At 37.1% G+C, this 27,382-nt stretch overlaps 1 protein-coding gene across 1 annotated transcript; it reads left to right on the top strand.

Annotated features, from left to right (window-relative positions):
- The first annotated feature begins 15,225 nt into the window (after positions 1 to 15,225).
- On the top strand, positions 15,226 to 20,652 carry LOC149139884 (glucan endo-1,3-beta-glucosidase-like). Its single transcript, XM_089447631.1, has 3 exons — positions 15,226 to 15,954; positions 17,541 to 19,241; positions 20,220 to 20,652. The coding sequence occupies exons 1-3, from the start codon at positions 15,885 to 15,887 to the stop codon at positions 20,249 to 20,251; spliced, it is 1,803 nt and encodes a 600-aa protein (XP_089303757.1). The 5' UTR covers positions 15,226 to 15,884; the 3' UTR covers positions 20,252 to 20,652.
- The last annotated feature ends 6,730 nt before the right edge of the window (positions 20,653 to 27,382 follow it).

The raw sequence follows: 27,382 nt of genomic DNA, 5'->3' as shown, positions 1-27,382 counted from the left end.
TGGTATCGGAGCTATTTTGGCTTCAAGGGGACGCCTTTGTTGCTGAGGGGTTTCGCTCGGGCCTGCGGTAGACCCTATTCAGTGGGAGATCTGTGGGATCGATTCTGGTGGTGAAAGAAGATGGCAAGCAGTGGAAAGATAGAGATCGAGAAATTTAATGGCCAGAGTTTTGAGTTATGGTAGCTCAAGATGGAGGATCTGTTGGTGGATAAAGATTAATGGATCATGATAGATCAAGGTACTAAACCAATGGGAGTGTCCGATGAAGAATGGAAGAAGTTGGATCGAAAGGCTAAGAGCACAATACGATTATGTGTCTTAGATTCAGTATTGTTGAATGTATCAGGAGAAGCTACGGCTAAGGCTTTATGGGACAAGTTAGGGACTTTGTACCAATCTAAGTCTCTGGTGAATAAAATGTTCCTACGAAAAAAGATGTATAACCCGAGGATGAAAGATGAAGACTCGGTGACAAGGCATCTGAACGCATTTAATACTATGGTAAGTCAGTTATTATCTGTTGATATTAAAATTTCAGATGAAGATAAGTGCATCAATTTGTTGTGTTCTCTACCAGATTCGTGGGATAGTCTGGTTATTGCAATAGGTAGCAATGCAACTACCTTGCAGTTTGATGAAATAGTCTCATCCTTGCTAACGGATGAGATGAGACAGAAAAATATGGAGAGCCAGAATGGTGATGCCTTGTCTGTACGAGGACAACCCCAAAACAGACACAAAAATAATTCATCGAGTGGGATATCTAAATCTTCAGGAAAACCTGTAAAGGTGGCTTGCTGGAAATGCGAAAAGAAAGGGCACTACAAAAGGAACTATAAATCTAAAGCTCCTGACAAAGAAAAGGGATCTGATGATGCTTCTTCTGCAGAGGCGAAAACCACCTCAGATGAAGGTGGGGATGTGTACTTAGCTTCTTCAAGTACACATGTGGATCATGAGGCATGATAGATTGACTCAGGTGCATCCTTTCACTTCACTCCCCATAGAGAGTGGTTCTGCGAGTATGAGAAATATGATGGTGGTGATGTCTTCTTGGGATATGATAGGAAGGCTAGAATCGTTGGTCGCCGAAAAGTAAAGTTGAAGTTGCAAGGTGGAAGGGTTAGAACACTTCCGTTTGTTCTGCATATTCCTGCATTAGCCAGAAATCTGATTTCTGTAAGCAAGCTGGATGAAGCAGGTGTAAAAACAGTGTTTGAGAAGGATACCTGCAAGATGGTTCGGGGAGCACTTGTATTGATGTGGGGAGTCCAAATTGGAACTCTGTACAAGCTGCAATGTAGCACTATTGTTGATGGGTGCAACAGTTCTATGGTTCTTGAAAGTGGAGTAGAAAATCTAGTGGTCTCTAGAGATAAGACCATGTTGTGGCATCAAAGGCTTGGACATATTGGAGAGAAGGGCCTTCGAATACTTCATGGTAAAGGTATGGTAGAAGGTATGAGTAATAGCTCTCTGGATTTTGATTTCTGTGAAAATTGTGTACATGGGAAGTAGAATCGGGTGAGTTTCCCCTTTGGTGGTAAGAAGGTGAAATAGATATTAGAGCTTGTGCACAATGATGTGTTTGGACCTGTGAAGGTTCCATCACTGGGTAAGTTTGTGTACTATATATCATTTATATATGACTTCTCAAGGAATACATGGATATATTTCCTTAAGAAGAAATATGAAGTCTTTGATAGGTTTAAAGAATTTAAGGCTCTGGTGGAAAACCAGACAGAGAAGAAGATAAAGGTGTTGAGGTCAGATAACGATGGAGAGTTTTGCGGCAAGGAACTTGAAGAATTCTGTAAGAAGTGTGGTATAGCACGACAGAAGACTACTCCATACACACCTTAGCAAAATGGAGTTGCAGAAAGAATGAACAAGACATTGATGGACAGGGCAAGAAGCATGCTCAGTGGTGCTGGGTTAGGACAGGAATTCTGGGCAGAGGCAATGGAGACAACATGTTACCTGGTCAACAAATCACCTTCGTCAGCGTTGGAGGATAGGACTCCACAAGAGATATGGATTGGTAAGAAACCCTCTCTTTCACATATGAGGGTATTTGGATGCGATGCATATGTACATGTTTGAAAGGAGAAAATAACCAAGTTGGATAGTAAATCTGAAAAGTGTATCTTTTTTGGGTATAAGGATGGTTTAAAGGGTTATAAGTTTTGGAACCTAGTAACAAATAAGGTTGTGTACAACCGAGATGTGGTGTTCAGAGAGGCGAAATATGTTATTAAACATGAAGTCCAACCAAAGGATCCTGAGAAGATAGAGTTTGAGCTTAAGGAGGAAGAATCAGACTCTACAACAGAGGAGGGATTAGAGGATGAAGAGCCACAAACTCCGGGTGTGAGAAGATTAGTTCGAGAAAGAATGCATCTAGAAAGGTATAGTCCATCTACTTTTTGTTCAAATTTTGCTTTATCTGTTACTAATTATGATCCCATAACTGTGAAGGAAGCAGTAGATTCAGAGGATGGAAAACTCTGGAAAGAGGCCATGGTTGATGAAATGGCATCTTTGCACAAAAATGAGGCTTGGGATCTGTTGGAGTTGCGAGCTGGAAGGAAACCCATTGGCAGCAAATAGGTGTTCAAGAAGAAGACAAATGCAGAAGGAAAGGTGGAGAAATACAAAGCTCAGTTGGTAACAAAAGGTTATTCCCAGGTGCTGGGAATTGATTTTGGTGATATTTTTCCTCCTGTTGCCAAGGTAACTTCTATTAGATTATTGTTATTTGTTGTTGTTGCTTTTGATTTTGAGGTAGATCAAATGGATGTGAAGATAGCATTTCTTCACAGGGATCTGAAGGAGGAGATCTACATGAAGCAAACTTAAGGCTTTGCGGTGAAGGGTAAGAAAGAATTGGTATGCAAGTTAAAGAAGTCTTTGTATGGGTTAAAACAGACACGAAAGATGTGGTATCAAAAATTTGATACATTTATACGGGGACTTGGCTTCACGAGAAGCAAAGCAGATCACTGTGTGTATTTTAAATTAATTGGTGACCGTGTTATTTATTTGGTCTTGTATGTGGATGATATGTTGCTAGTTGGAAATGACAAAGAAATTATCCAGGATTTGAAAACCCAATTGTCCTCTAAATTCAACATGAAAGATTTTGGTGCTGCAAACTATATTTTGGGCTTGGAAATTAAAAGAGATCGGGAAAAGAGGAAGCTCTGGTTAAACCAGAGGAAGTATGTTGAGACAATACTGCAAAGGTTTATTATGTAGGATAGTAAACCGGTGAAGGTTCCTATTCCTGTAGGTGTGAAGTTATCTGTTGAACAGTGTCCCAAGACACAAGAAGAGGAAGAGGACATGTCTCGTGTTCCATATGCAAGTACAGTCAATAGCCTGATGTATGCAATGGTATGTACTAGACCAGACATAGCACATGCAGTGGGAGTATTGAGTAGGTTTATGTCAAAACCAGGGAAGGAGCACTGGAAAACAATGAAGCGGGATTTTAGGTATTTGCATGGCGTTAGTGATTATGGTTTGTGTTACCAAGGAAGACTAGGATTGGACATAGTGTTGGATATTCATGGCTTTGTTGATGCAGACTGGGTTGGAGATCTGGATCAGAGAAGATCTACAAGTGAGTATGTGTTTAACCTATTTGGAGGTGCAGTCAGTTGGATGAGTAAGAAACAATTTGTAGTGGCACTATCAACTACAGATTCAAAATACATGACAACCACTCATGCAAGCAAGGAAGCAGTTTGGTTGCAGAGATTGTGTTCAAGTATGGGGTTAGTACAGGGATCTATAAGGATAGACTGTGACAGCCAAAGTACAATTTTCTTGGCAAAGAACCTTGCTTATCATTCAAAGGCAAAACACATTGATGTTCAGTATCACTTTGTGAGGGATATGATAGAAGACAAAAAGGTGTTGATGGTAAAGGTGGACACTTTGAAGAATACTGTAGATGAATTGACAAAATCTGTGAGCTCTGAGAAGTTCTCTTGGTGTAGAGAAACAATGGGCATTGCAGGGCTAGATAAATTACTAAGCTCTCCTGTGGCCCCCTATGGAAATACAACAACAAGTGGGAGAATGTTGGGTTGTGTTATATTCTTTCCACGATTAGCCTACGTAGTTAACCGGGGGGTTAGAGAGGGGGGTGGAGCCCCCCCTTTGTTGTGCTGATTGTGCAGTTGGGGGGGCGGGTAGCCCCCCTCTACGGGGTCTGAGGCAGCGCCCTGAGATTTTTTTATTTTTTTTGGGACCCTATATTTGGTTGGGCGGACCTACCTATCATTTTGTGCATGGTTTTGGACGCAATGGTTTTCGGTCCATGGTATTGGATGCTTCGGCATGTATAAATATGTATTGTAATACTGAAAGGAACATAATGAAAAATCAATCTGGTAGTCCCAGTTTTTGAATCCAGGGGAATATCTCTATGTATATGTGTTTTATGTGTTATGCTCTTACATTGTTTATTTTCTATGTTTTAGAATTCGTATGCAGGTAATTTCTATACGAGGTTAAAACCTACATAATTAAATTGTAATTCTAATTCTCATAGCAACTTGTAATAGTTAACTAAGTTAATTTGACTTAGTTGGCTCAGTTAATTCGGGTTGGGAGTCTATCTAGAGTCATGTAGAGTGGTTCCTAAATTTTAGGGGCCCCGATTGAGTTATCTTAAGTTGTAATTATTTAATTCAGCCTAACTGAGTTAAAGTCAGTTAAACTAGTTCCAACTGATGGAAGAATTAGTGGGAGGTCCAACATTGGGGTGTAACTTGCAGTAGTGGGGTGCAACCTGCAATAGTGGGGTGCTGCCTACAGTAGTAGGATGTTTCCTGTTGAACAATGGGGTGTTTTCTGTCGAACAGTGGGGTGCTACCTGCATTGATCAACCAGTAAACTGAAGATTCACTCATAATTAACTCATGCATGTCATATTAGATAAAGACCTAGTTGAGATTGGAGTTCAGGGACAGTGTAGTATCAGTTTTAAAATCATCTAAATTAAACAGATGGTGCATGCCGACAGAGGAAGGCCTAAAATAAATCATTCCTTAATTAGAAAATTCATTAATTTTAACCATTCGAATTGTCTTTAAAAGGAGGAGTGAAGGCACACGTTTAATTATTGTTTTGGTGAGCATGAGTTGGTGAGACCAAGCAATAGGAAGCACAAATTTGTGCATGGATATTGTGAGAGAAAGGTGTGCCAAGAGAAGCTTGTGCATAGGTTGGTAGTGATATAGATAGAGATAGTGTAGAGGTTGCTCAGGCTTGAGAGAAGCATTGTAATCTTCTCATATTTGCTGATTAATGCAATATACATATAGCAGTGGTTTTTAGTTGTGGCTTTCCCCATAAAAACATTGTGTGATTGAATTCTTTGTCCTATATGATTTGTGATTTCATCGATCATTTATTGTTTCTGCTGATGAGTAGAGTAGATTAAATCTATTAGTTTAGCATAACAATATGTATTTTGAATCTACAAGGAATTTCTACATCTAACAACCGGTATCAAAGTCGAAGGTGTATTTGGCCGATAAACTCGTAGGAGAGAAGCATTCCTAATTCGAGTGGGAGAAATGGCGGAATATGATAGGTTTAGGGTCGAGAAATTTAACGACCAAAACTACCAGTTGTGGAATATGCAGATGGAATATTATCTGTATCATCAAGAGAAGGAAGCATATTTGTATTAGTAATATATGTACCTACCATTGACTAGAAAATCAAAGAAGATGACTAGTATGATGAATAAAGAATGGGATCTTCTTGACAAAAAGGAACTGGGAACAATATGATTGTGTCTAGTAGCATTGGTGGCATTCAACATTTCAAAGGAAATGACAATAGAAGGTTTAATGATGGCGTTGGCCAAAATATATGAAAAACCCTCAACCTCAAATAAAGTATTTCTTATGAAGCATCTATTTAATATGAAGATGTTAGAAGGTGGATTTGTTGTTGATCATTTAATTTAATTTAACACGGTTACCAGTCAATTAAGTTCTGTAGGGGTAAATTTTGATGATGAAGTTAGGGCTTTGTTATTTCCGTGCTCATTCCCAGAAAGTTGGAATGGCTTAGTTATGGATACTAGTAACTCTATCTATGGATCTAGTACTTTAAAGTTTGATGATGTTGTCGGTGCCATCCTTAATGAGGAAATGCGATAGAAAAGATCTGGTGAGACATCAGGTAATGCTTTGACTGCAGAGACTAGAGGGAAGAAAAATGGAAAGAGGAAGGAGCCCAGGAAATTACAGTAATTCAAGAAAATATAGATCCAAATCTAGATTAGGGATAGTGTGCTATAAATGTGGGGAGAAAGGACATCTGAAGAAAGACTACAAACCTTGGAAGGGTAAAGAAGGAGATGGACATCAAGAGAACAGTCATGAAGCGAATGTGACAAGTGATGTGTTGCAAGATGCTTTGATTCTTTCATTAGATAATATTATTGATGCCTGGGTGGTAGATTCAGGGGCCTCATTCCATGCCACACTTGATAGGAAACATTTCATGACTATGTTCAAGGAAATTTTGGTCAATTTTTTCTGGGCGATGATAAACCCTATAAATTCGTTGGAATGGGTAAAGTTTTTATAAAGAAATAGAATGGAAACCAATGGCTATTAAAGGAGGTAAGGCATGTTCCAAATCAAAAGAAAAATCTAATTTCATCAGGGCAATTGGGAGGTGAAGGTTGTGTAACTACTTTTACAGACAAAACCTGGAAGGTCACTCGAGGAGCCCTAAGAGTAGCAAAAGGAGAAAAGGTTGGTACGTTGTATTTATGCAATGGTATTTCTAATTATTTTAACGCTTTAACGTCCACAAGAGTATATATGACATTGTGGCATCATAGGCTTGAGCACATGAGTGAGAAAGGGATGCAGATTCTTCACTCAAGAAATTTGTTGCCAGGTTTGAAGCATGTTGATTTGGATTTCTGTGAAAATTGTGTTTATGGAAAACAAAAGAGAGTCATATTTCTCAGAGTTGGGAAGGAAAAGAAGAGCGAAAAATTAGATCTTGTAGATATAAATGTATGGGGACCTGCTCAGGTATCATCTCTCAGTGGCTCTCACTATTATGTTACTTTTATTGATGATGCAACTAGGAAAACCTGGATTTATTGTATTCAGAATAAATCTGATGTATTTGATACTTTCAAGAAATGGAAAGCTTTGGTTGAGAATGAGACAAGAAAGAAGTTGAAGTGTCTCAGATTAGAAAATGGAGGTGAATACTGCAACAAAGAGTTTGATAACTATTGTTTAGAACATGGAATTCGCAGAGAGAAGACAGTTACAAGAACACCGAAGGAAAATGGTGTGTCAGAAAGGACGAACAGGACAATCATGGAGTGTATAAAGTGCATGATATTGCATGCAGGATTGCCCTTACAATTTTGGGTAGATGGTATAGATAATGTTATTTATCTAATAATCAGAGGGCCTTCAAGTCCCTTGGATGGTGGTATTCATGAGCAGGAATGCATAGGTAAAAAGGTAAACTATTCATTTTTAAAGACTTTTGGTTGTGAAACTTTTGTCCACATTAATAAAGAAAATAGAACAAAGCTTGAGGAAAAATAAAAGAAATGTACCTTTATTGGATATGGTGTTAATGATTTTGGTTATCACTTATATGATTATGAAAATCACAAAATCATTAGGAGAAAAGATGTCATATTCAATGAAAAGGTCTTGTATAAGGCTCAATTTCAAGAAAAGAAATAGGAAAAGGAAAAAAAGAATACACAATGATTGATGAGATCATAGAAAAAGTAAAGGTGCCTGAAAATCATAATGATCAATAGCCACAACAACAACAGGCACCTCAAACACTTGAAAGTGGTGTTAGAAGATCTACTAGGATAAGTAGACCTTGTGAATGATAATCTCCTTCATTAAATTATGTATAGTTGACTAATTATGGCAAACCAAAAAGATACGAAGAAGCAATGCAAGTAGAAACCAGTAAGAAGTGGGAGCAAGCCATGGAAGAAGAGATGGACTCCTTGATGCATAACTAGACTTGGGACTTAGTCAAGTTGCCTAGAGGTAAAACAACATTGCAAAATAAATGGGTTTATAGTTTGAAGGAAGAAGACGAAGGTAAACAAATGTATAAGGCTAGACTTGTGGTGAAGGGGTTTGCGAAAAAGAAAGGTATAGACTTTGATGAATTTTTTTCTCTTGTTGTTAAAATGACTTCAATTAGAACTATTTTAAGTCTAGTGGCAACAAAATATTTGCATCTTGAGGTCATTTGACAACCTTTCTCCATGGGGATTTGGAGGAATAAATATATATGCAACAACCATAAGGGTATGAGGTCAAAGGGAAGGAGAAATTAGTTTGCAGGTTAAAAAATAGTTTGTATGGCCTAAAACAGGCTCCAAGGTAATGGTATCTAAAATTTGACAGGTTTATGTTTGAACAAGGTTATACTATATGTCATTCTGATCACTGTATTTATTTTAAGAAATAGAATGATGGTAGCTATATTATATTTCTATTGTATGTAGATTACATGCTTATTACAAGGTGTAACACGTAGGAAATAAATGTGCTCATAGGAAAATTGGCAAATTCATTTGCTATGAAGGATTTGGGCGTTGCAAAACAAATCCTTGGTATGAGAAGTTACTAGAGACAAGAAAAATCACAAATTAACATTATCTCAGAGTGAGTACATAGAAAATGTGTTGGAAAGATTTAATATGCAGAATGCAAAACCAGTTGGTACACCTTTAGCTAGCCATTTCAAAATATGGAACGAAATGTCTCCTGAGACTCAGGAAGAGATGTATCATATGTGTAAAGTTCCATATGCATCAATAGTTGGAAGCTTAATGTATGCAATGGTCTGCATAAGGCTCGATATTGCACATGCAATGGGAGTTATAAGAAGGTATATGAACAATCCGGGAAAATAGCATTGGATGGAAATGATGTAGATTCTTAGGTATTTGAGAGGTACCACAAATCAAGGATTATGCTTTGGTGGTTCAAACATTGCTCTACAGGGATATGTTGATGCAGATATGGAAAGTGATAGAGATAATAGGAGGATCACCACAGGTTATGTGTTTACCGTAGGTGGAACAACTGTCAGTTTGGTTTCAAAATTGCAAAACATTGTTGCACTTTCAATAGCGGAAGCATAGTACGTTGCTGTTACAGAGGCTAGTAAATAAATGATTTGGTTACAAAGGTTTATGAATGAATTGGGAAACAAGTAGGAGATGGACAGGTTATACAATTATAGCCAAAGTGCCATTCATCTTGCAAAGATCTCAACATTTCATTCCAATTCAATACATATAGAACTCAAGTACCATTTCATACAGTCAGTGTTGGAAGATGGACAATTGAAGCTGGAAAAGATACACACTAGCCAAAATCCTGCATATATGTTAGCAAAAGTTGTAACCAGGGAGAGACTGAGATTTTGCTTACTTTCTTTTGGTCTTCAAGTATGATGATGAATATGAGAAATAGTAAGGTCCAAAGTGGAAGCATTGTCCAGCAAGTGAAGCAACAGTGGAGTTGTTATAATCAATCTCCAAGTGGGAGATTGTTGGGTGTTGAGCCTGGTTATCTTCCTAATTTAGAGGTCTTGTTTTAGCCAGTTGTATACTCCAGGAAGACTGTACACCCCTCCATGTCAGGGGGACTCATCCCCTACTGGGGGGTTCGGGGTCTAGTGGGCCATTCAAGCTAAAAATAAATGAAAAATTGCCTTGTAAAAATATTGTAATTTCATAATCAATCTGGGTCGTTCATTAGGTAGATGATTTGGTGGTAGAAGTTATGTTAATTTAGGTTTTTTCTCCTAGGAGGCAACCCTCGGTTTATATGAGGGAATTTTATTGTGGTCATGTACTATTATTCTGAGTGAGAAAGAGAGAGGAGATTGTGTGAGAGTGAAGAGGAAATTACAATAGATCTGTTGTAGGTTGTATCTCTTCATTTTGTTGGATAATATAAAAGGAAGGATTGAATGTTTCTCTGTGAACGTAGCCCAAATTGGGTGAACCACGTATATCTATGTCTCTCTTATTTTATGTGTTTTCTGTGTTTATGTTTCCACAATATTTTATGTACTTCATTGCTCCATTAGTTATTTTCTAACTTATAAAATCAAAAGACTCCTCGTAATCTTGATATCAATGACAAAACTTGACATCATGACAATACACTCAAAAAACATCTTGTTATTAGGGGGTGTTATTTAACTCACTTGATTTCTTAAAGTATTTATGGATATACTTCCCATATTTCACTTTTGTAATTGAGTATTGGGGTTTTGATCATTTGGGAGATGAAGCCTAGCATTTGCAAGTCACAAGGTGTATACTCCTACCTCTATTTGCTAGTAGGAAGAAGCCTTCAACCCTCCTTACAATGTTGTCCTTGTGCTTGTGGCCAATCTGAACTTCCCATTGAAATATAATCAAGATATTAATTATCTTTAATGGCTTGGCTCTATAAGTTTTTTTTGCTTTTTTTGTGGCACATAAAATAAAAGCTCGAGTGAGTAAACTCATAATATTCTTTAATCCCATCATAGGGTAGATTAAGGTCATCAAAAATATCAATGGCTACACTTGAGTAGAAAATATGTGTGAAGTACCACCAACCTAGATCTATCAAGCGCTGAGAGGGATAAAATCTCTTGAGGTGCAAACCTCTTTTTTGAGTGCAAAACATGAGGAAAGGTTTTCACATCAAGAGATTTGATTGCTCTCGAAGCTTGATAGATCCAAAGTTAAGATGGATCTAGGCAGGTTTGATTATTAATAATTAATAATTATAATTATAATGAGTTTTTAATTTAATTTTTATTTTTATGTAATTTCACAGAGTCAAAATGTTTTAATTATTAATTTTATTTTTTATGTAATTTTGTAACAACCCCTGGTTGATTTTCCATGTCAATAATAAAACTAAGGTCATGGCACACTTATTCGAAGATGAATGGTGGGTAAACATTGTAGTGGGTATCACTTGCGGTTTATTAATGACTATGGAAATTGACAAAGACATTGGTAAAGGCAAAGAGGTAATAAATGACATTTAATTAAGGAGATAAAGAAAAAGAGGAGAAAAGGGAGATGAAAAGACACAAATATGCATGTAAGGGAAATTCGAGAGAAATTAGAGGAAAATGAAGAAAAAAGAAAGGAAGAGACTAGACGTCAGTGATAAGAAGGCATCAGATAAATCATTCACAACTTTTGCCAGATTAGCTTTTGGCTCTCTTGCTCCATACTCTTACACTGTTGCACACTTAGAACATTCTTGGAGCACCCTAGCTTTCATTTGGACTTGGAGAGAAGCAAACAAAGAACAATCAAGGAATTGTAGGACAACAGAAAAGAAGGTTGGATCAACAACTACTACTAGATTTCATTGCAGGTAATAGGTTGCATGTGTGATTTCCTTGCTGATATTTGGATGCATGGTACATGCATGTGGTTCTTTGGTTATTTTGCTGCCATTAACATGGGATTTGTCTGTATTGACAGTGGTTTCAACCTTAATTTTCCATTTCCTGGATAACCATGGTGTAGTGGATTCTCTCTTTGATTAAGCTTTGGATGGCTAGTAGACTTGGATCCTGGTTGAGGTGGTCTCGGGAAAATTCCCAAGGGTCAAGGGTGGATATGGGCTTTCTCCTGGAACTCTTGACGGATGGGTGGAGATAGGAAAATTCCTCTGGAGCTGGTAAAGGAAGTTAGAGGCATCCAAGCTTGTTTTTATGTTATTGATTTCTGGACTGGTTTAGGTGAAATCATTGTGGTTGAGGGTTGAGGTGGTTTGGCCTCTGAAAGCCCTGATTGGTTCTATTTTTGTTAACCCATATGATCTCACATTCATGCTTGGAATATGACAAGGGGGTGATTAGCTGAAAGAGAGCTTTGGTTCAACCTAATCTATGGTCGGGTGGTACGTTGAAGTCCCTGACTTGGTTGGCATTTGCATATGTTAATATGAACTACTTTCTTTTTGTGGTTGATGAACACATGTACTGGTTATTATGTTGATTTTATGGATGAATTGTCATGGATTCCACTATGGTTATATGTTGGGTATATGATGTGCTCTTGCTATGAATCTTGTTCTTGATTGATAAGTTATTGAATGATTGATGAATGCATGGGCTAACTAGTGTTGTTGTAGCTAGCTTGATAGTGCATTGAGTCTTCTTGATGATTCTTTGATCAAAATTAAGAAGATTGTGATCACATATGCATTCATGACCTATAGCTACTATGTTTACTGCATGTTCGACGAAATGTCTATTCTGTGACTAACATGTTTTGAGGAAAATCTAGCCCTAGTATTGATTGTTTAGACTTGTTATCATCTTAGACTTGATTCTAGAAAGTTCTGGGCAGTGGCCTATAGGCCAACCCTGAAAAAGTGGCACAGATCTACCATTGGCATAGAAGTAATGGTTTTCAATCATAATCACATGCAAGAAGCCTTGTGGGTGTGGTTGGAGCCTTCTAACCGCATGCACAGTGTGTCAAGAGCTTATGAAAATAATTTCCAGCTGAGGGATTGATCGCCACGGGTGGATGTCAGACTCATGATTGATTTGGTGTCCCTGAGGGGTGGCAGTGTTTGTTCCAGTTAGTAGGCCCCACTTCCATAACTGGAACTTGGAGGTTGGGTCATGTGATAATAATACTCAACTCATGTTTACCATGGAGAGTTTGTAAAAGCGGGTAAATGTGGGGTGGAGTGTTACAAATGTGTTATGTTTACCATGGAGAGTTTGTAAAAGCGGGTAAATGTGGGGTGGAGTGTTACAAATGTGTTGGAGTCAAAATATTTAGATAACGTAACATAATAGGAAGTAACAACATCTCTTCCATACTAGGTTGGAGTGTGTCACTCTAGCGCAAAAATGTAATAAAATTAACTTAAAAAAATATTTATAAAATATTTTGATTGTGAAATGAGAGATGGTTTTTAGGCATGTGGTATTGATAAGCCAAAGTATTGGCCCATGGTATTGTAAGAAAACCTATTTACAAGTTAATAAAATCCATGGTAAAGTGGGGTGAATATCCATGGTAAAAAATCGAGTGTCTCTCTGGCGCAAAAATGTAATAAAATTAACTTAAAAATATTTATAAAATATTTTGATTGTGAAATGAGAGATGGTTTTATGCATGTGGTATTGATAAGCCAAGGTATTGACCCATGGTATTGTAAGAAAACCTATCTACAAGTTAATAAAATCTATGGTAAAGTGGGGTGAATATCCATGGTAAAAAATCTTGTTGTATTGGAAGTATTAAGTTTTTATGTGCTTATTAATGAAATTTAAATATGATTATTTTAATTTATATGGTAAAATGGATCTTAATTTATAGCTAATGTTTATATCTTATATATTTTAATATGACAAAAGGTTTTGATATATCTCACAAGTAATTATAATATTTTTGCTTTTAGATTTAATTGAAAAAAGGTTATAAAATTGAATTCAAATAAAATATTTATAAAATATTTGATTGTGAAATGAGAGATAATTTTTGGGCATGTGGTATTGATGAGTCATGGTATTGGTCCATGGTATTGTAACAAAGCCAATTTACAAGTTAATAATATGTATGGTAAAGTAGGCATGAATATCCATGGTTACAAATATTATTATATTATTAAAGTTTTTATGTGCTTATTAATTAAATATAAATATGTGCTTATTTAACCACTACTTATATGTTATATATTTTAGTGTGACATGTCTATTATAATTTTTTTTTATCTAAAAAGTTATTTGTAATTTTATTATTAAAAATAAAATTATAATATAAAAAATTGAATTTTATTATTTTTACACTTTTTTAATTTTTTACTTTTTATGGACACAACAACATCTCCCCCCACTGGTTTCTATATTAATTTTAACTTTTTAATATTATTTAATTGAGCCCATATGTAAGTGTTTGCAAATTTTTAAGTCTTATAAATTGAACATATTAATATAAATTTTAATACATATTAATTCAACATATAAAAATATTTACTTTCTTACATTACACTTATACATCTAAGCTTATACCAAATTGTAACATATATTATACAATTTAATTAAAATGAAATAAATTTAAAATTCACTTAAATATCTAAAAAAAAATTGCTTAAATATATTAAAAAAATATTCTATCTTAATCAAATAGAACTTACCTCCCAAAACTTTCTCCTTAGATGTAAAAAACAAAATTAAAATTAAAATAAAGTTCATATTGTTACATCAATAATAAATCTAAAATATGAGTAGTTAGCTACTTTTACCTAACTGGGTTAACTTATTAGGTATTTCAATCAAATGGATTTGGCCTTTGTGGAAAGTATATAGGTTGAGTTTCGGTTTTTATATTCAGGGAGTATTTATGTTTCTATATTTTTAGAATAAAGTAATAAGGTATTTAGGTTGAGTTTAAGTTTAAGTTAATTTTAATATTAGATAGAAAAATTATTTGATATTGGATTGTGTAAAGTTTAGTTGAGTTTATATATGTTTTTTGAAATAGTTTAATTTGCATATCCATCATCAATTTTTTCCAATAAAATTGAACCTAAAACTCCACCCAAACCAAATAATTTACCCTTCATAAATAACCTAAACTATACCAACACTACTAACTAACAATCCAATATTCTAATGCAAACACAATCACTCCGGTGGCTCTTTGTTAACAACTCAGCGCCTTTCCAATGGAGAGTCCTTTGATAAGAATTGACCAGCTTTGCAGTGCCTTCAAAAGAAGTGAAAGCACTCTTAGCACTTTTGGAATTGCCCGGACGACCAAAAGTGGCAGAAATTTGGGCAAAAAAATTCAAAAAATCTTGTAGAGAAAGTGTTTGAATCGTGTTTTTGATGATGGAAAGGGATTCAACACTATAATAAAAATCTATTAGATTTACAAAAATCCTTGCCAACTTTTCTCTTAATATAACCAAAATTTCCATTACTTTGGAGGCAACTCCTCCTCCTCATTAAACTACGGCGTATGTATTCCATTACCCACTCCTTGGTAAGTTGGCCTCAACTTATGAAAGCTTGATTTTCTGATCGAAATATTCGATTCGCAGAATCCAATTCACACGAGGTGACACAACTTTTAATCCCAATTCATAGCTACAATCGAGGTGAGAGTTAAATTAAAACAGAATGAGACGAGCACTGTTATTGTCTCATCAGACACAGCCTCCTGACATTCACAGGCACCACCATGAACGATGATGGTTTTTATATGAATCCAACTTTGTCAGCTTTTCACTGTAGATCGATATTCAAATCTTTTGCCCATCAATGGACCGTTCATGAGATTTCCAGTTTCAGAAGAGTACGAGACACCTTGAAAACTGTACCAGTACCACAAACAAGTTTCGGCCCATTTCCCATGGTCGTGTGTCTCGGGTTCAAATCACAAGAAACCCCTAAAATTCAAATAATAGCCCCACTGATTAGATCGACACCATTGAAATCTGATTATTACAGCTGGCTCATACCCTTATGTGGCATCTGAATCCGTGCTCTGATGTACTTTGATTGGGCTGACAGTCCCATAGATAACCGTTGGGCCAGGGGTTCAAATTATTGAAGGAATCGAACTGGGTTCGACGTTTATCTCCAGTTTAGTGGGGTCTAGCTTTCCCCAAACCCTCCAAAAGCATGGTGTACTTTTGAAGATTCTGATTTTTGGGGTGTACTACTAATACTAGAATTTTAGCCTGGCCTGAGTAGTGTCTCTATGTTATGGTCCTCGCTTCTGAAAGCTGTGAAAGAGCTCAGCACACAGAGGCACTAGGATTTTGCTGGTTCCCAGAAGTTGGAGAATGAACGATAAAATGCCTCTCTATCTGCTCTATGTATTCTACTGTCTAGCTATATTCGTTATTCCAACTGGTAATGGATTCAATACCACGACTTCTTAATCTGATTTTCAGTTTAGTGATCTTCTTATGTACTGACCTAGTCCTGGAGATCCATGGCTGCCTTTGTATTAGTTAACCGGTTTGATTAAAAAGTTGTATGACTCTTAAACGAACTTTGTTGTGCAGAGGTTTTTTTGGGTGACTATGTTGAGCCTATGCCATGGCAAAGTCTGTTTATTTAATGGAAGAACAACCATTAATTCTAGTGAGATGTTTATTATTAAGACGGTGTGAAGTCTGATTGAGTTTGGAGATCTATTTTTAATTCCCTAAGTGACTTTCATCTTTACCCCTTCTATGACCCCTTCTATAAAATTTGAACCTGAAACCTAATGGGAAAACTAAACTCCACCAAATGCCTCCTAAATTATTTTGTTGTGTAAAGTTGGAATTTATGTGATAGAGCTGAAATCTTCAATACCAATATCCACTAGCTAGCATCTTTTCAAGTATGGTTTATTATCTTAGTTTATAATGGTTTGTGACTATATTTTGGTCAGTTACTACAGTAATTCAAAAATGGCTCTCTGTACTGCCTTGGTGGGGTGGGTTACTCTTAAACTGTGTATTGAATCTAGAAGATATGTTGCCAGACTAACAGAAGCCCATGCAAACCTGATACAGTATACATATAACTGGTTCACTCATGGGTATGATATATACATATTACTAGTTCACACAAATGGCTTTTCAATCTTGAGGTGCCCTGGTTTCGAGTTATCGATGTTAATGTATGTTATGTTTGACTTATTGAAGTGCATATCATATCTGGGTTCAGATTCGTATTAGGTCATAAGTTAGATGGCCCCAACTTCACGCACAATGTTGTGGGTTAAATTTTTACTAATGATGTCGGTACCTTACCAACTGCTCCCAGACCCAGGTTATTATTTTTGCTGAAAACCTATATTTTTACAAGTAGGTGGTCTTCAGTTCTTTATCAGGAGTTTAATCTAAAGTATACTGTAATATCAGTTGCTTATTATCCAATGGAGTTGGGACTAGTGGAGGGGAACGGGAAGTTTCACACCTTACTAGTCAAAGTTCAAGGATTAATGATAGATGGTAGAGTTTTTCACACCCTTGGTCAAGGTTCAAGGATTAATAATAGATGGTGGAGTTTCACACGCTTGGTCAAGGTTTAAATGTGTTCAAATATCATAGATTACATCCCATACCTGTGTTCCATTTTGAATATCCATATTACATTCCCCACTGTCCACAGCAATTCCTGCAACTTAAAGTAGGTCAAAGAGAAGTTACATGGAACCAAGCCCACCTCATGTTTGTCTATGGCTACTTTTTTATGTCAATTGGGCTGTGGTCTAGGAGTAGTTAACTACAACCAGCCCAAGTTCCACCGTTAGCCCTTTTTTAATGGGCTTTACTTGAAAACGGTTGTGGCTTTTCCTGTTTTTAAATGCTTGGCTGCGTGGATGATTGATCAGTAGACGATAATCCTATTATACTAGTATTGTTTGTTTGGGCTTTTATATAATATCAGTGCTGTTTCGGGTTTTTGATGTACTTACTGTAATTGATTCTTTTGATCTGTAGAGGCTGGGAGAGAATGGAATTCTATTGGTATCAACTATGTTCGTGCTGGGAAAAATCTTCTCTCCCCTGCCGAGGCTGTTTCACTCATGAAAGCCCTTAAAATAGGAAGAGTGAAGCTGTATGATTCTGACCCAGAAGTTCTCACTGCGTTGGCCAACTCGGGTCTCTCTGTTGTAATAGCTGTGAAGAATGAGGAGATTCCGACCGTTGCTTCCAGCATATTGAATGCTGATGAGTGGGTTAAACGCAGTGTTTTAGCACACTATCCTGCAACCAGAATTAATGCCATAACTGTTGGAAACGAAATCCTCACCGACTACAATAATCAGGATAGATGGTCTAAGCTGGTTCCTGCTATGCAGAACATTCACAGTTCACTTGTACGTTGGAATCTTAATAAAAGGATTAAGGTGACTACAACTGTAGCCATGGATGCCCTTAACTCCTCATCAGCTCCTTCTTTGGCAAGGTTCAGGGATGACATTGCAGAAAGTGTGATGAAACCTCTGCTACGCTTCATGTCCAATTCAAAATCCTTCTATTTTGTCAACGCTTATCCATATTTTGCATGGGCAGCCAATGCCAATAAAGTTCCTGTAGATTATGCTATATTTGGAGCACCTAAAGAAGTAGTCCAAGATGGAGGATTGAAGTATACAGACATGCTTTCTGCGCAATTGGATGCCAATTTAGCTGCCATGGAAAAATTGGGATACCCCCATGTGAAAATTGCAATTGGTGAAACAGGTTGGCCTGCATCAGGAGGTCCTGGAGCAAATGTTCATTTGGCAGCCACATACAACAGAAGGGTAGTTGTAAGAATGCTGGCAAATCCACCTTTGGGTACTCCTAGAAGGCCTAGAACTTTTGTACCCACTTATCTCTTTGCTCTATTTGATGCAGATAATAATAAACATGGCACAACAAGAAACTGGGGTATGCTGTACCCAAATGGGTCTCAGGTATATCCCGTAGACATGACTGACAAACTTACCGATTCGGAATTTGAATCCCTCAAGTCCATCAGGCCTTTCCCTGCCCGGCCAACTCCAATCCGCTCATCTATCAGTAGGTCTTCCCCTTTAACTGGAAGTTATCCAAGTCCTGTTCCCTCATATTACTCTGGTCCTCCTACATTAGTCAATCCTCCAGCGGCTTCACCCAGTACCTATAATATACCTTTCAGTTCTCCAATACCTTCTGCGCATCCTAATCCTCATCCAACTATCCCTGTGCCACCATACTCACCATCTCCTATTTCTACAAGCCCTCCTACTTTTACTCCTCCTATTGCAAACTATCCACCCCACTGTATGCCCTATCCTCCTACCACGCCTATTACTACGCCTCCATTTGCACCCTATCCACCTTCAAATCCCACAGTTCCATACACTCCTAATCCCCCATCAACTACTCCCTACTCACCTTATCCTCCCAGCACACCATCTACACCGTCAGGTCAATCCCTCTGGTGTGTAGCAAAACCTACTGTGCCAAATTCAGTCTTGCAGCAGGCTATGAACTATGCATGTGGAGCGGGTGCTGACTGTAAATCTATCCAGCCAAACGGACTATGCTTTTCACCTGACACAACGGTTGCACATGCTTCTTTTGCTTTCAACAGCTATTGGCAAAAGAATAAAGGTATTGGTGGGACCTGTGATTTCGGAGGGACTGCCATGCTGATTACAATGGACCCAAGTAAGTAGGGAGTTTCACTGGACTCTGTTTTGTTTGTAGTTTTATTTTATCAAATGACAAATATACACAGACACACAATCAGAAGCTTTTTCGTGTATTATCTTTGCTTGTATTTGTCCATTTTTACTTTTTGTTGGAAGTGCTTTGAGAAGTATGTCCTCAGGAAAAGCACCGAATAGAGTAGGCTTCCTTTGGTTTAGGTGTTCGGCCTAAAGGGTGGCTGTCAATATCTGCGCTGCTATGCAGCATTTAATGCTGTGGCGCATGGTATATGCCATCAGATTCTGATTGCTTTAGAATCTAACAGCCTATATATCACAACCCGCTGCATTAAATGTTGTTTTGCAAAGTGGATATTGCTCGCCCTAAAAGTACTATTTTTCCAAAATCATCCCAGAAATACTGGTCGAACAGCTTAATTGTCTTTTTTTTACATGTTACAAACTTAAGAGATACCCTTTGAATTGGATATGCGGGAAATTTATTTTTGTTCGGCTGGTGAGACACGTCCAGGGGATTGAACTTCCAATCACTTGGATACACAAGAGATTGCCAACATGCTTTTTGCCAATTGTGCTACCATCTGCGGATTGTGTTTTGTATATCTTATATTACCATACACAACCAAGTCTATTTCAACCGATTTCATTTTCCACATGTTGAGAACATAGCTAAAACTGAGTTCAACTTCCTCTTGATTGACTTCAGCAGCCCTTTTCAGCCCACTCATGTGAATTCCAGTGATATATTGTAAAACCTACAAAATTTGATACATAGTTAATTCATTTGCCCATGTATGACTGTTCAGTTGCTTTGCAATCAGCTGGAATTGTGTATTTTTTTCGTGGACTTGACATCTCATAGAGCTAAGATGATAAGTGCCTCGCAGTTATGATGGCATGATTACATAATAAATTGAATGTCTACATCATATAGTTCACTTTTAAATTCCTTATATTGGTTTTTGAAATTTTGCAGGTTATGAAGGTTGCCACTTTGGTTTAAACTAAGGAATAAACATTGAGTTATTCTCCAATATAGAAATTAAGGTCAAAATCATCACAGAATCTACAAATTTGCAGTTCAGTTTTGGGGATGTTCTGTCGAGGGAATCCGTGCATGCCAACTGGTTTTGTTCATAGCAGAAGTCATAACAAAGTGTTGTTACTGCTCTGCAATATCTGGTTATTTTGTAGGGGTATTTCACAGGCCCTTAGGTTGGAATTCGAATCACTTGTGTGACTTTTATATCTTCACTCTTGCACACAGGAATTGTTCAGTGTATTATATCTTAGAGTTCTGTGACTAAGATTTTCATCATTAATATCTATTTTGTTACTCTTCAATATGTTTTGTCTCCAGTAAAATTGTAACCTGGCAACTGTAATTTCTATAATAGTTGTTTATCTTATTTAATTGTGATGGATGACCACCATAAGAGATGGATGGAATCAGTGGCTTAAGAGAATTTAGGCATCTAATACAAGCTATTCTGTTTTGGTAATTAATTTCTAGTCAGTACTAAAAACAGGGTGAATTAACAGCTTGTCGTTTTCAAGTAATTCAAAGCATGGATTAATCCTGTATTATGTATGCATCAAAGATGTTTCTCAAGAGATAGCTGAAGCTTTTCTGGGATTTCTTAAGTCCTCAAAGAGCTTTATGTGAAACAGTTTCACTCCATGTCTACAGGATTAAGGGGTAAGTTTTCCATATCCTTATAGGATTAAGGAATAAGTTTACACTATATTATATAATAAGAATCATAATAATCAGGAATAAGGAATTCACTAAAATTTTATTTTTAAAATAATAATCATAATAATAATTTAGTGAAAATTCTCTTTTCAAAATAATAATAATAATAATAAAACTGTTAAAATAATAATCATAATAATAATTTAGTGAAAATTCTCTTTTCAAAATAATAATAATAATAATAAAACTGAAAAAAATAATCGTGAATTTGAAAAAATAATATATTAAATAATATGTCAATGGAGCCAGCCAAAATCTCTCTGATCCCTGATGATGGAGGATTGCCAATTCAATTAACACAGTTTTCATCCAAAAATCTGACACTATAAAATCTATGTAGGACCAATGATAAAAAATAGAATAGATATTAATGTCCACTTTTTACTCTTTTTACTCTTTGCTGAAGCAATGCAACGCTATCCCAATATTTGGATGGTAATGCAGTATATTGTTAAATCAGATGAGCAGAGCAATGCAATCCCAATCTTTCGATGCAAATGTAATTTTTGTTAAATTAGTTATCTGTAAACTTGGTACTGGTAATATGGCTAAAATCACTCTCAAGTCCTATTACCATTCACTTACTAGTAATATGACTAATGTCACTCAGTTTTTTTACTAATAATTTAAACACTTAGAAAACAATGGATAATATACAAAATTTCATGGGGTATTGGGTCTCGATAAGATTTATGGACATGGCAAACAGGGTCTTGGTAAGATTCACGGAGTATTGAGTTGAATCCTTGAATAATTGCTGAGTTTGGTAAGATTCACGGAGTATTGAGTTGAATCCTTGAATAATTGCTGAGTGCAATTCTTAGTAGATATTTTTAGTTTTGTTATAAATGTTTTATGAATTTGTAATTTTTATCATTCAAAGTAATGCCAAAGGAAATCAATTATTTTAGTTTGAAATTTAATAAGAATTTTATAAAAATTATTTTAAATTGATGGAATCTCATATAGTTGTTATTTTTTGGGAAGTAGTTTTATGCATTTTTTTTTTTAATGACAATATTCAAAGAGATCCAATGCAAAAGCCTTGCAAGGCATGTGAGAACTATGTATTATAGTGCCCTAGGTCTATTATGGTTGTGGCTATGTCCAGTTTTTTAAATTTTCACACTTACATCCTTTCATTATGGATAGAAGTAGAGGCCTTGGGATGGATTTACTTGGATACGTGGTTTAGATGAACCATTATTTTTGTAGGGGTGGTTGCACTATTTAGGGCTACTATGTTTTGAGTGCACCTATGTCTTTTTCACATGGCAATATGTCATATAGTTTGTATGCATCTTTTTGGCCATGGTATAGTATAGTTTAGTTTCTCCACATGGCAGTCTCATGGTTCACAACATTCCATGTTTTATGGGGCATTTCATGGATCCCAACGCACAAGGTTTTGCAGGCCAAAATTCAGCGGTAGTTCGAAATGTTAATCAAGAGGCATACTTGACATTCCATATTGGAATTTTGGCAAAAGAGGTTATTTCAAGCAAAAACACTCATCCAAGGTGGTTGTACTCTCTCTCCTAGCCACATGGGGGCTAAAAATGGCCAAAAGAAGATCCTTCCTTGAAATGCGTGGACAAACTTACGTCAAAATTAAAGTGAATCATGCTTTGGACAAAACCCAAATGCTAGAATCCATCAATCAAGAAAGCATTACCCAAAAATCTACCACATTTCTAGCTCTCACATGGCAAGATTCAAGTGGTCCTAGATGTAGCATTGTAAGGCCAAATTGGACAAGTGATAGCTTGTTAGAATCCTTGTGGTATGGCCTATCTCCCTCAAGCAATTTGTTAGACAAAGTTGGTAGGGTGCTATGTGCATAAGGAAATTTGTAGAATGGGTCAAAATACATGCACATTGACACCTGGGGGCAAAAGGTGGCAAATCATGGTTCATACCTGACATATTGAGAGGAATTTTACATCAAAAGTTATATAATATTTCTTCCAAACAAAACCCACGTGTTAGATTCTTCAAATAAGCAAGAGCATTGGAGATTAGCAAATCACTTATCCATGCAAGGTGACGTCTCATCCTAGCCACACGTGTGAGTGAAATCTACCCATTTAAAGGTGGAGTGAGCCTTTTTGCAAGCAAATTGATGCCTTATCAAGGAAAATCAGCTCTCTTACTACCCGGTTTCTCTCATGAAACAAACAGACCCCATTTTGTGTGCAAATTGTAATGCAAAAATTATTTTTATGAAATAACTTGGTCTCCGACATGTAAATGAAGTCAAATAATATAATGTTGAGTGAGAGTCAAACTAGCCATTACAAAAAATATTATATAACACTAGATCCTCTTCCTATTAGTTGTTGAACTGCGAGATCATATTCCATTCAGTGAAATAATTTTTTAAATGCAAACAATTTTGTGGGTTGATTATTCTGTGCTTCATTTTCTTAGTTATTCACATATAATAGATAAAGTTACCATTGAAAATGGCAACAAGAAATGCTAAAAATAGCACCGCAAAAAATAGTAGTTTGGATATTAGTGCTGGATTAGGCAACAGAGAATGAAAAATGGAAGTGCTAAAAATAGAATTGCTATTTTTAGCAGTTCAGGATGGATTCTTATTTTTAGTAAGTCCCTGGATTAAAATAGGAAGTAAAATTCGAATTTGAACTTAACACCAGTTTGAAAATAAATAAATTAATTCACAATGAGTTAATTAGCTGTGAAAAATCAAACATGAAGTCTATGTGAAGACATGCAACAGTTTCTCTATTAATTGAGAAATTTATCCATCAGTTAAAGAGATAAGGATGAGTTCTAATTTGAGTTGTATTTAGTTGGCTCAGTTCACTGAGTCAAGTTTAGTTAGATTGATTTAAACAATTTGTTTAAATTAATGTGAGTTCAGTTAGTTAATGCATGCTTGCATATAACTGCTGCACTTCAGATCACTGAAGATTCTCTCATGAATAACTCATGCATGTCAGTTCAGATAGAGACCTAGTTGAGATCAAAGAAGGGACAATGTACTATCAGTTGGATGAAATTTTTCCTATAAAAGAAGCTCATCCATGGATGAGGATTTATCTCCTTCAGGACTGCATAGTTGGGTCAGAGGTTAGTGAGTGTGTGAAGAGGCCAATTCACACAAGTGGCTGCACTGGACCCCAATTAGAATTGCGCAAAGAAATAGGAGGCTTGGAGGGCAAACCGGAGGTTAGATAGAGGCCTTTGACTGTCTATGAGCAACAGAGGTATTGCAGAGAGAGCGTGATAGTTTTTGAGTTGATTCTTTTTGTAATACTGGCTATATTTCCACTTGTATGATAATACAGAGTTGGGGTTTTAGGTTGAGGCTTTCCCCGGGCAAATTCCTCTGTGTTATGTGTGAGTGGTTCCTTCTTATCAGTTATATGTGTTCTTATTGATGTTGCTCATGTTCGATTAAGCTTCAGCTAAATTGTTTGTAGAAGTAGATCAAGTGTTTTGCTTTAGTACATTGCATTACCAGGTGATCTACAGTGGGAATTTCTACATGGTATCAGAGCTAGTTGATATGTAGAAAAATTCTACATGGTATCGGAACGCAGACGACCAAGGAAGAACAATATACAAGAAGGGAGAAGTTGAAGTTTGTGGTTTCTGAATATTGAATTGAGTTCTTATCACATCTATTTCACCGATGGCGTTCAGTGGTTTGAGACTCGAATATGCCCTTGATAGCAGTTTGAACTATATAGCCTGGAAGGATCGCATGGAGGCAGTGTTAGAAGATAACGGTCTAAAGGACTTCATTGATCAAGAAGTCTAGAAGTCGACTGATGCTACTCAACTGGCGGAATGGAAAAAGTGTGTGGCTAGAGTAAGGAGAATCCTTTTGGAGGGAGTTCGAGATCACATTGTCTCGAGCCTCCATGGGAAGGAGATTCCGTTTTCGATGTGGAAAACATTGAAAGATCTCTATCAGAATAGCAGTGATCAGATGAAGCTGGTACTGAAGGACAAACTTCGAAAGATCAAGTGTGAAAAGGGTGACACGATCTCTATCTATCTGAATAAGCTCACCACATGCACGGATGAGCTCGAAAGTGTAGAGATTGTGACATCTGATGATGACATGGTGAGTCTTGCACTCGGTCTTCGTAAGAGCTGACATAATTACCAGGACTCGGTTAATGGAAGAGAGAAACTGCTAGATTGGGAACGACTTTGGTTGGATTTGATGCAGGAAGAGATAAGAAGAAGCACCAGAGATGGTTCTTCATCCATGGAGGATGAAGAAAACTGCGCCTTAGCGAGTAAGGCAAAGAAGGGAAAGGAGAAGGTTTCTCTTTCCGAATCTAGTTCTTCCCATGGTGGGAAGAAGTTTGACAAATCGAAAGTGCGATGCTTTCGTTGTCATGAGGTGGGCCATTTTGCTAGAAATTGTCCACAAAGGAAATCCAAGAAGGGATCCAGGGAAGGATCTGAAGGTGAGGCACTTGCTTCACAGTTCGAGTTGGATTTCACACTCTTCGCATGCATGGTTTCATCCATGGTGGGAAGTGGTTGGTTTCTTGACAGTGGAGCTTCTTTGCACATGACTAACGACAAGAGTTTGTTCAGTACTTTGGAGGAGAAAGATCTCCAAATACTCATAGCGATGGGTAATGATGAAAAATATAGTGTCTCAGGTGTAGGCACGGTTATTTTTCAGAGGGAGCATGAAGTTTGCCTTACCTTGATTGATGTCAAGTATGTACCAGGACTTAAGAGAAACTTGGTGTCGATTGGGATGCTGGAAGACAGAGGCTATGATGTAGTCTTCAGTAAGGGAAAGGTTTTCCTTAGACACATCATCACTAGACAGGTGACACAGATTGGTTCACGGGTCAAGAACCTGTATGTTCTTGAGGTTCAAGATGTATGCAAAGCCTTGAGCAATAAGGCAACTGATGGAGACTTGGTGGTTGAGAGGGAGAGTAAATTGTCTCTCAACATGCAGCGCTAGAAGAAGTCTCAGACAATTGTGGAGGAGCCACGATTGGTGAAGCAACTTCAGGAGGTTGTGGAGCAGCCACAACTAGAGAAACTGAGAGGAGATCGAGTAGAGACATCTACTCATGTAGAGACCTCCAGTAGGGGAAATTTCGAGCCAGGTGGGCAGAGGGATCACATGCATCCATACCTCCAGGTAGGAGGTGGGGCGATGTGGAGTGATCATCCCAAGAGGGCTGGAATAGGGGTAGGATCCTTGAGGTACCCAACCTCTTTGATTCTACTTTGCTACAGGAGCCCCAAAGAGATGTGGCAGGATTGATTGATTGGGTAGAGACAGATGCGGATGGAGCGGTAGAGACAACTACAGTGTAGGAGTCCCAGGATTGTGTAGAGCTAGCAGGCTGCAACAATGCGAGAGGCATAGGAGTGTTGCACCAGTGCAGAATGGTACAGAGAGGTGTACAACGGTGCGAGATGCATGAAGTGTTGCAGCAGAGGTCAGAGAGGGAGCACTTGTCAGCGACAGGTAGAGCTTCAGCATCAAAGTATGTTTCTAGCCCAACAAAGATGTTAGTTGGGATTTTTTTTGTTCTGAGAGTTGCTGGAGCAATCACACTTGGTAGAAGTGTTGCATGCAGAACATTCCAAAGGCATAGGATCGGGTTCAAGAGGAAGTCTTTCTTGTTGAGAGGGAGTGTTGAAAATGGCAACAAGAAATGCTAAAAATAGAAGTGCTAAAAATAGCACGGCTGAAAATAGAAGTTTGGATATCAGTGTTAGATTCGGTAACAAGAAATGAAAAATGGAAGTGCTAAAAATAGAATTGTTATTTTTAGCAGTTCAGGATGGATTCCTGTTTTTAGTCAGTCCCTAGACTAAAATAGGAAATCAAATTCAAATTTGAACTTAACAACTGTTTGAAAATAAATTAATTAATTCACCATGAGTTAATTAGTTGTGAAAAATCAAACACGAAGTCTATGTGAGGACATGCAACAGTTTCTCTATTAATTGAGGAATTTATCCATCAGTTAAAGAGATAAGAATGAGTTCTAATTTGAATTGTAATTAGTTGGCTTAGTTAACTGAGTTAAGTCCAGTTAGTTGATTTAAACAGTTTGTTTAAATTAATGTGAGTTCAGTTAGTTAATGCATGCTTGCATATAACTGTCGCACTTCAGATAACTGAAGATTCTCTCATGAATAACTCATGCATGTCAGTTCAGACAGAGACCTAGTTGAGATCAAAGAAGGGACAATGTACTATCACTTGGATGAAATTTTTCCTATAAAGGAAGCTCATCCATGGATGATGATTTATCTCCTTCAGGATTGTGTAGTTGGATCAGAGGTTAGTGAGTGTGTGAAGAGGCCAATTCACATAAGTGGCTGCACTGGACCCCAATCAGAATTGCGCAAAG

The sequence above is a fragment of the Pinus tabuliformis genome, chromosome X, assembly GCF_031772625.1.
Source record: "Pinus tabuliformis cultivar Carrire ecotype Pingquan chromosome X, CPIR1, whole genome shotgun sequence".
Lineage (NCBI taxonomy): Eukaryota > Viridiplantae > Streptophyta > Pinopsida > Pinales > Pinaceae > Pinus > Pinus tabuliformis.
Note: the sequence above shows the minus strand (reverse complement) of the source record. Positions and strands in the feature narration are given on the sequence as shown.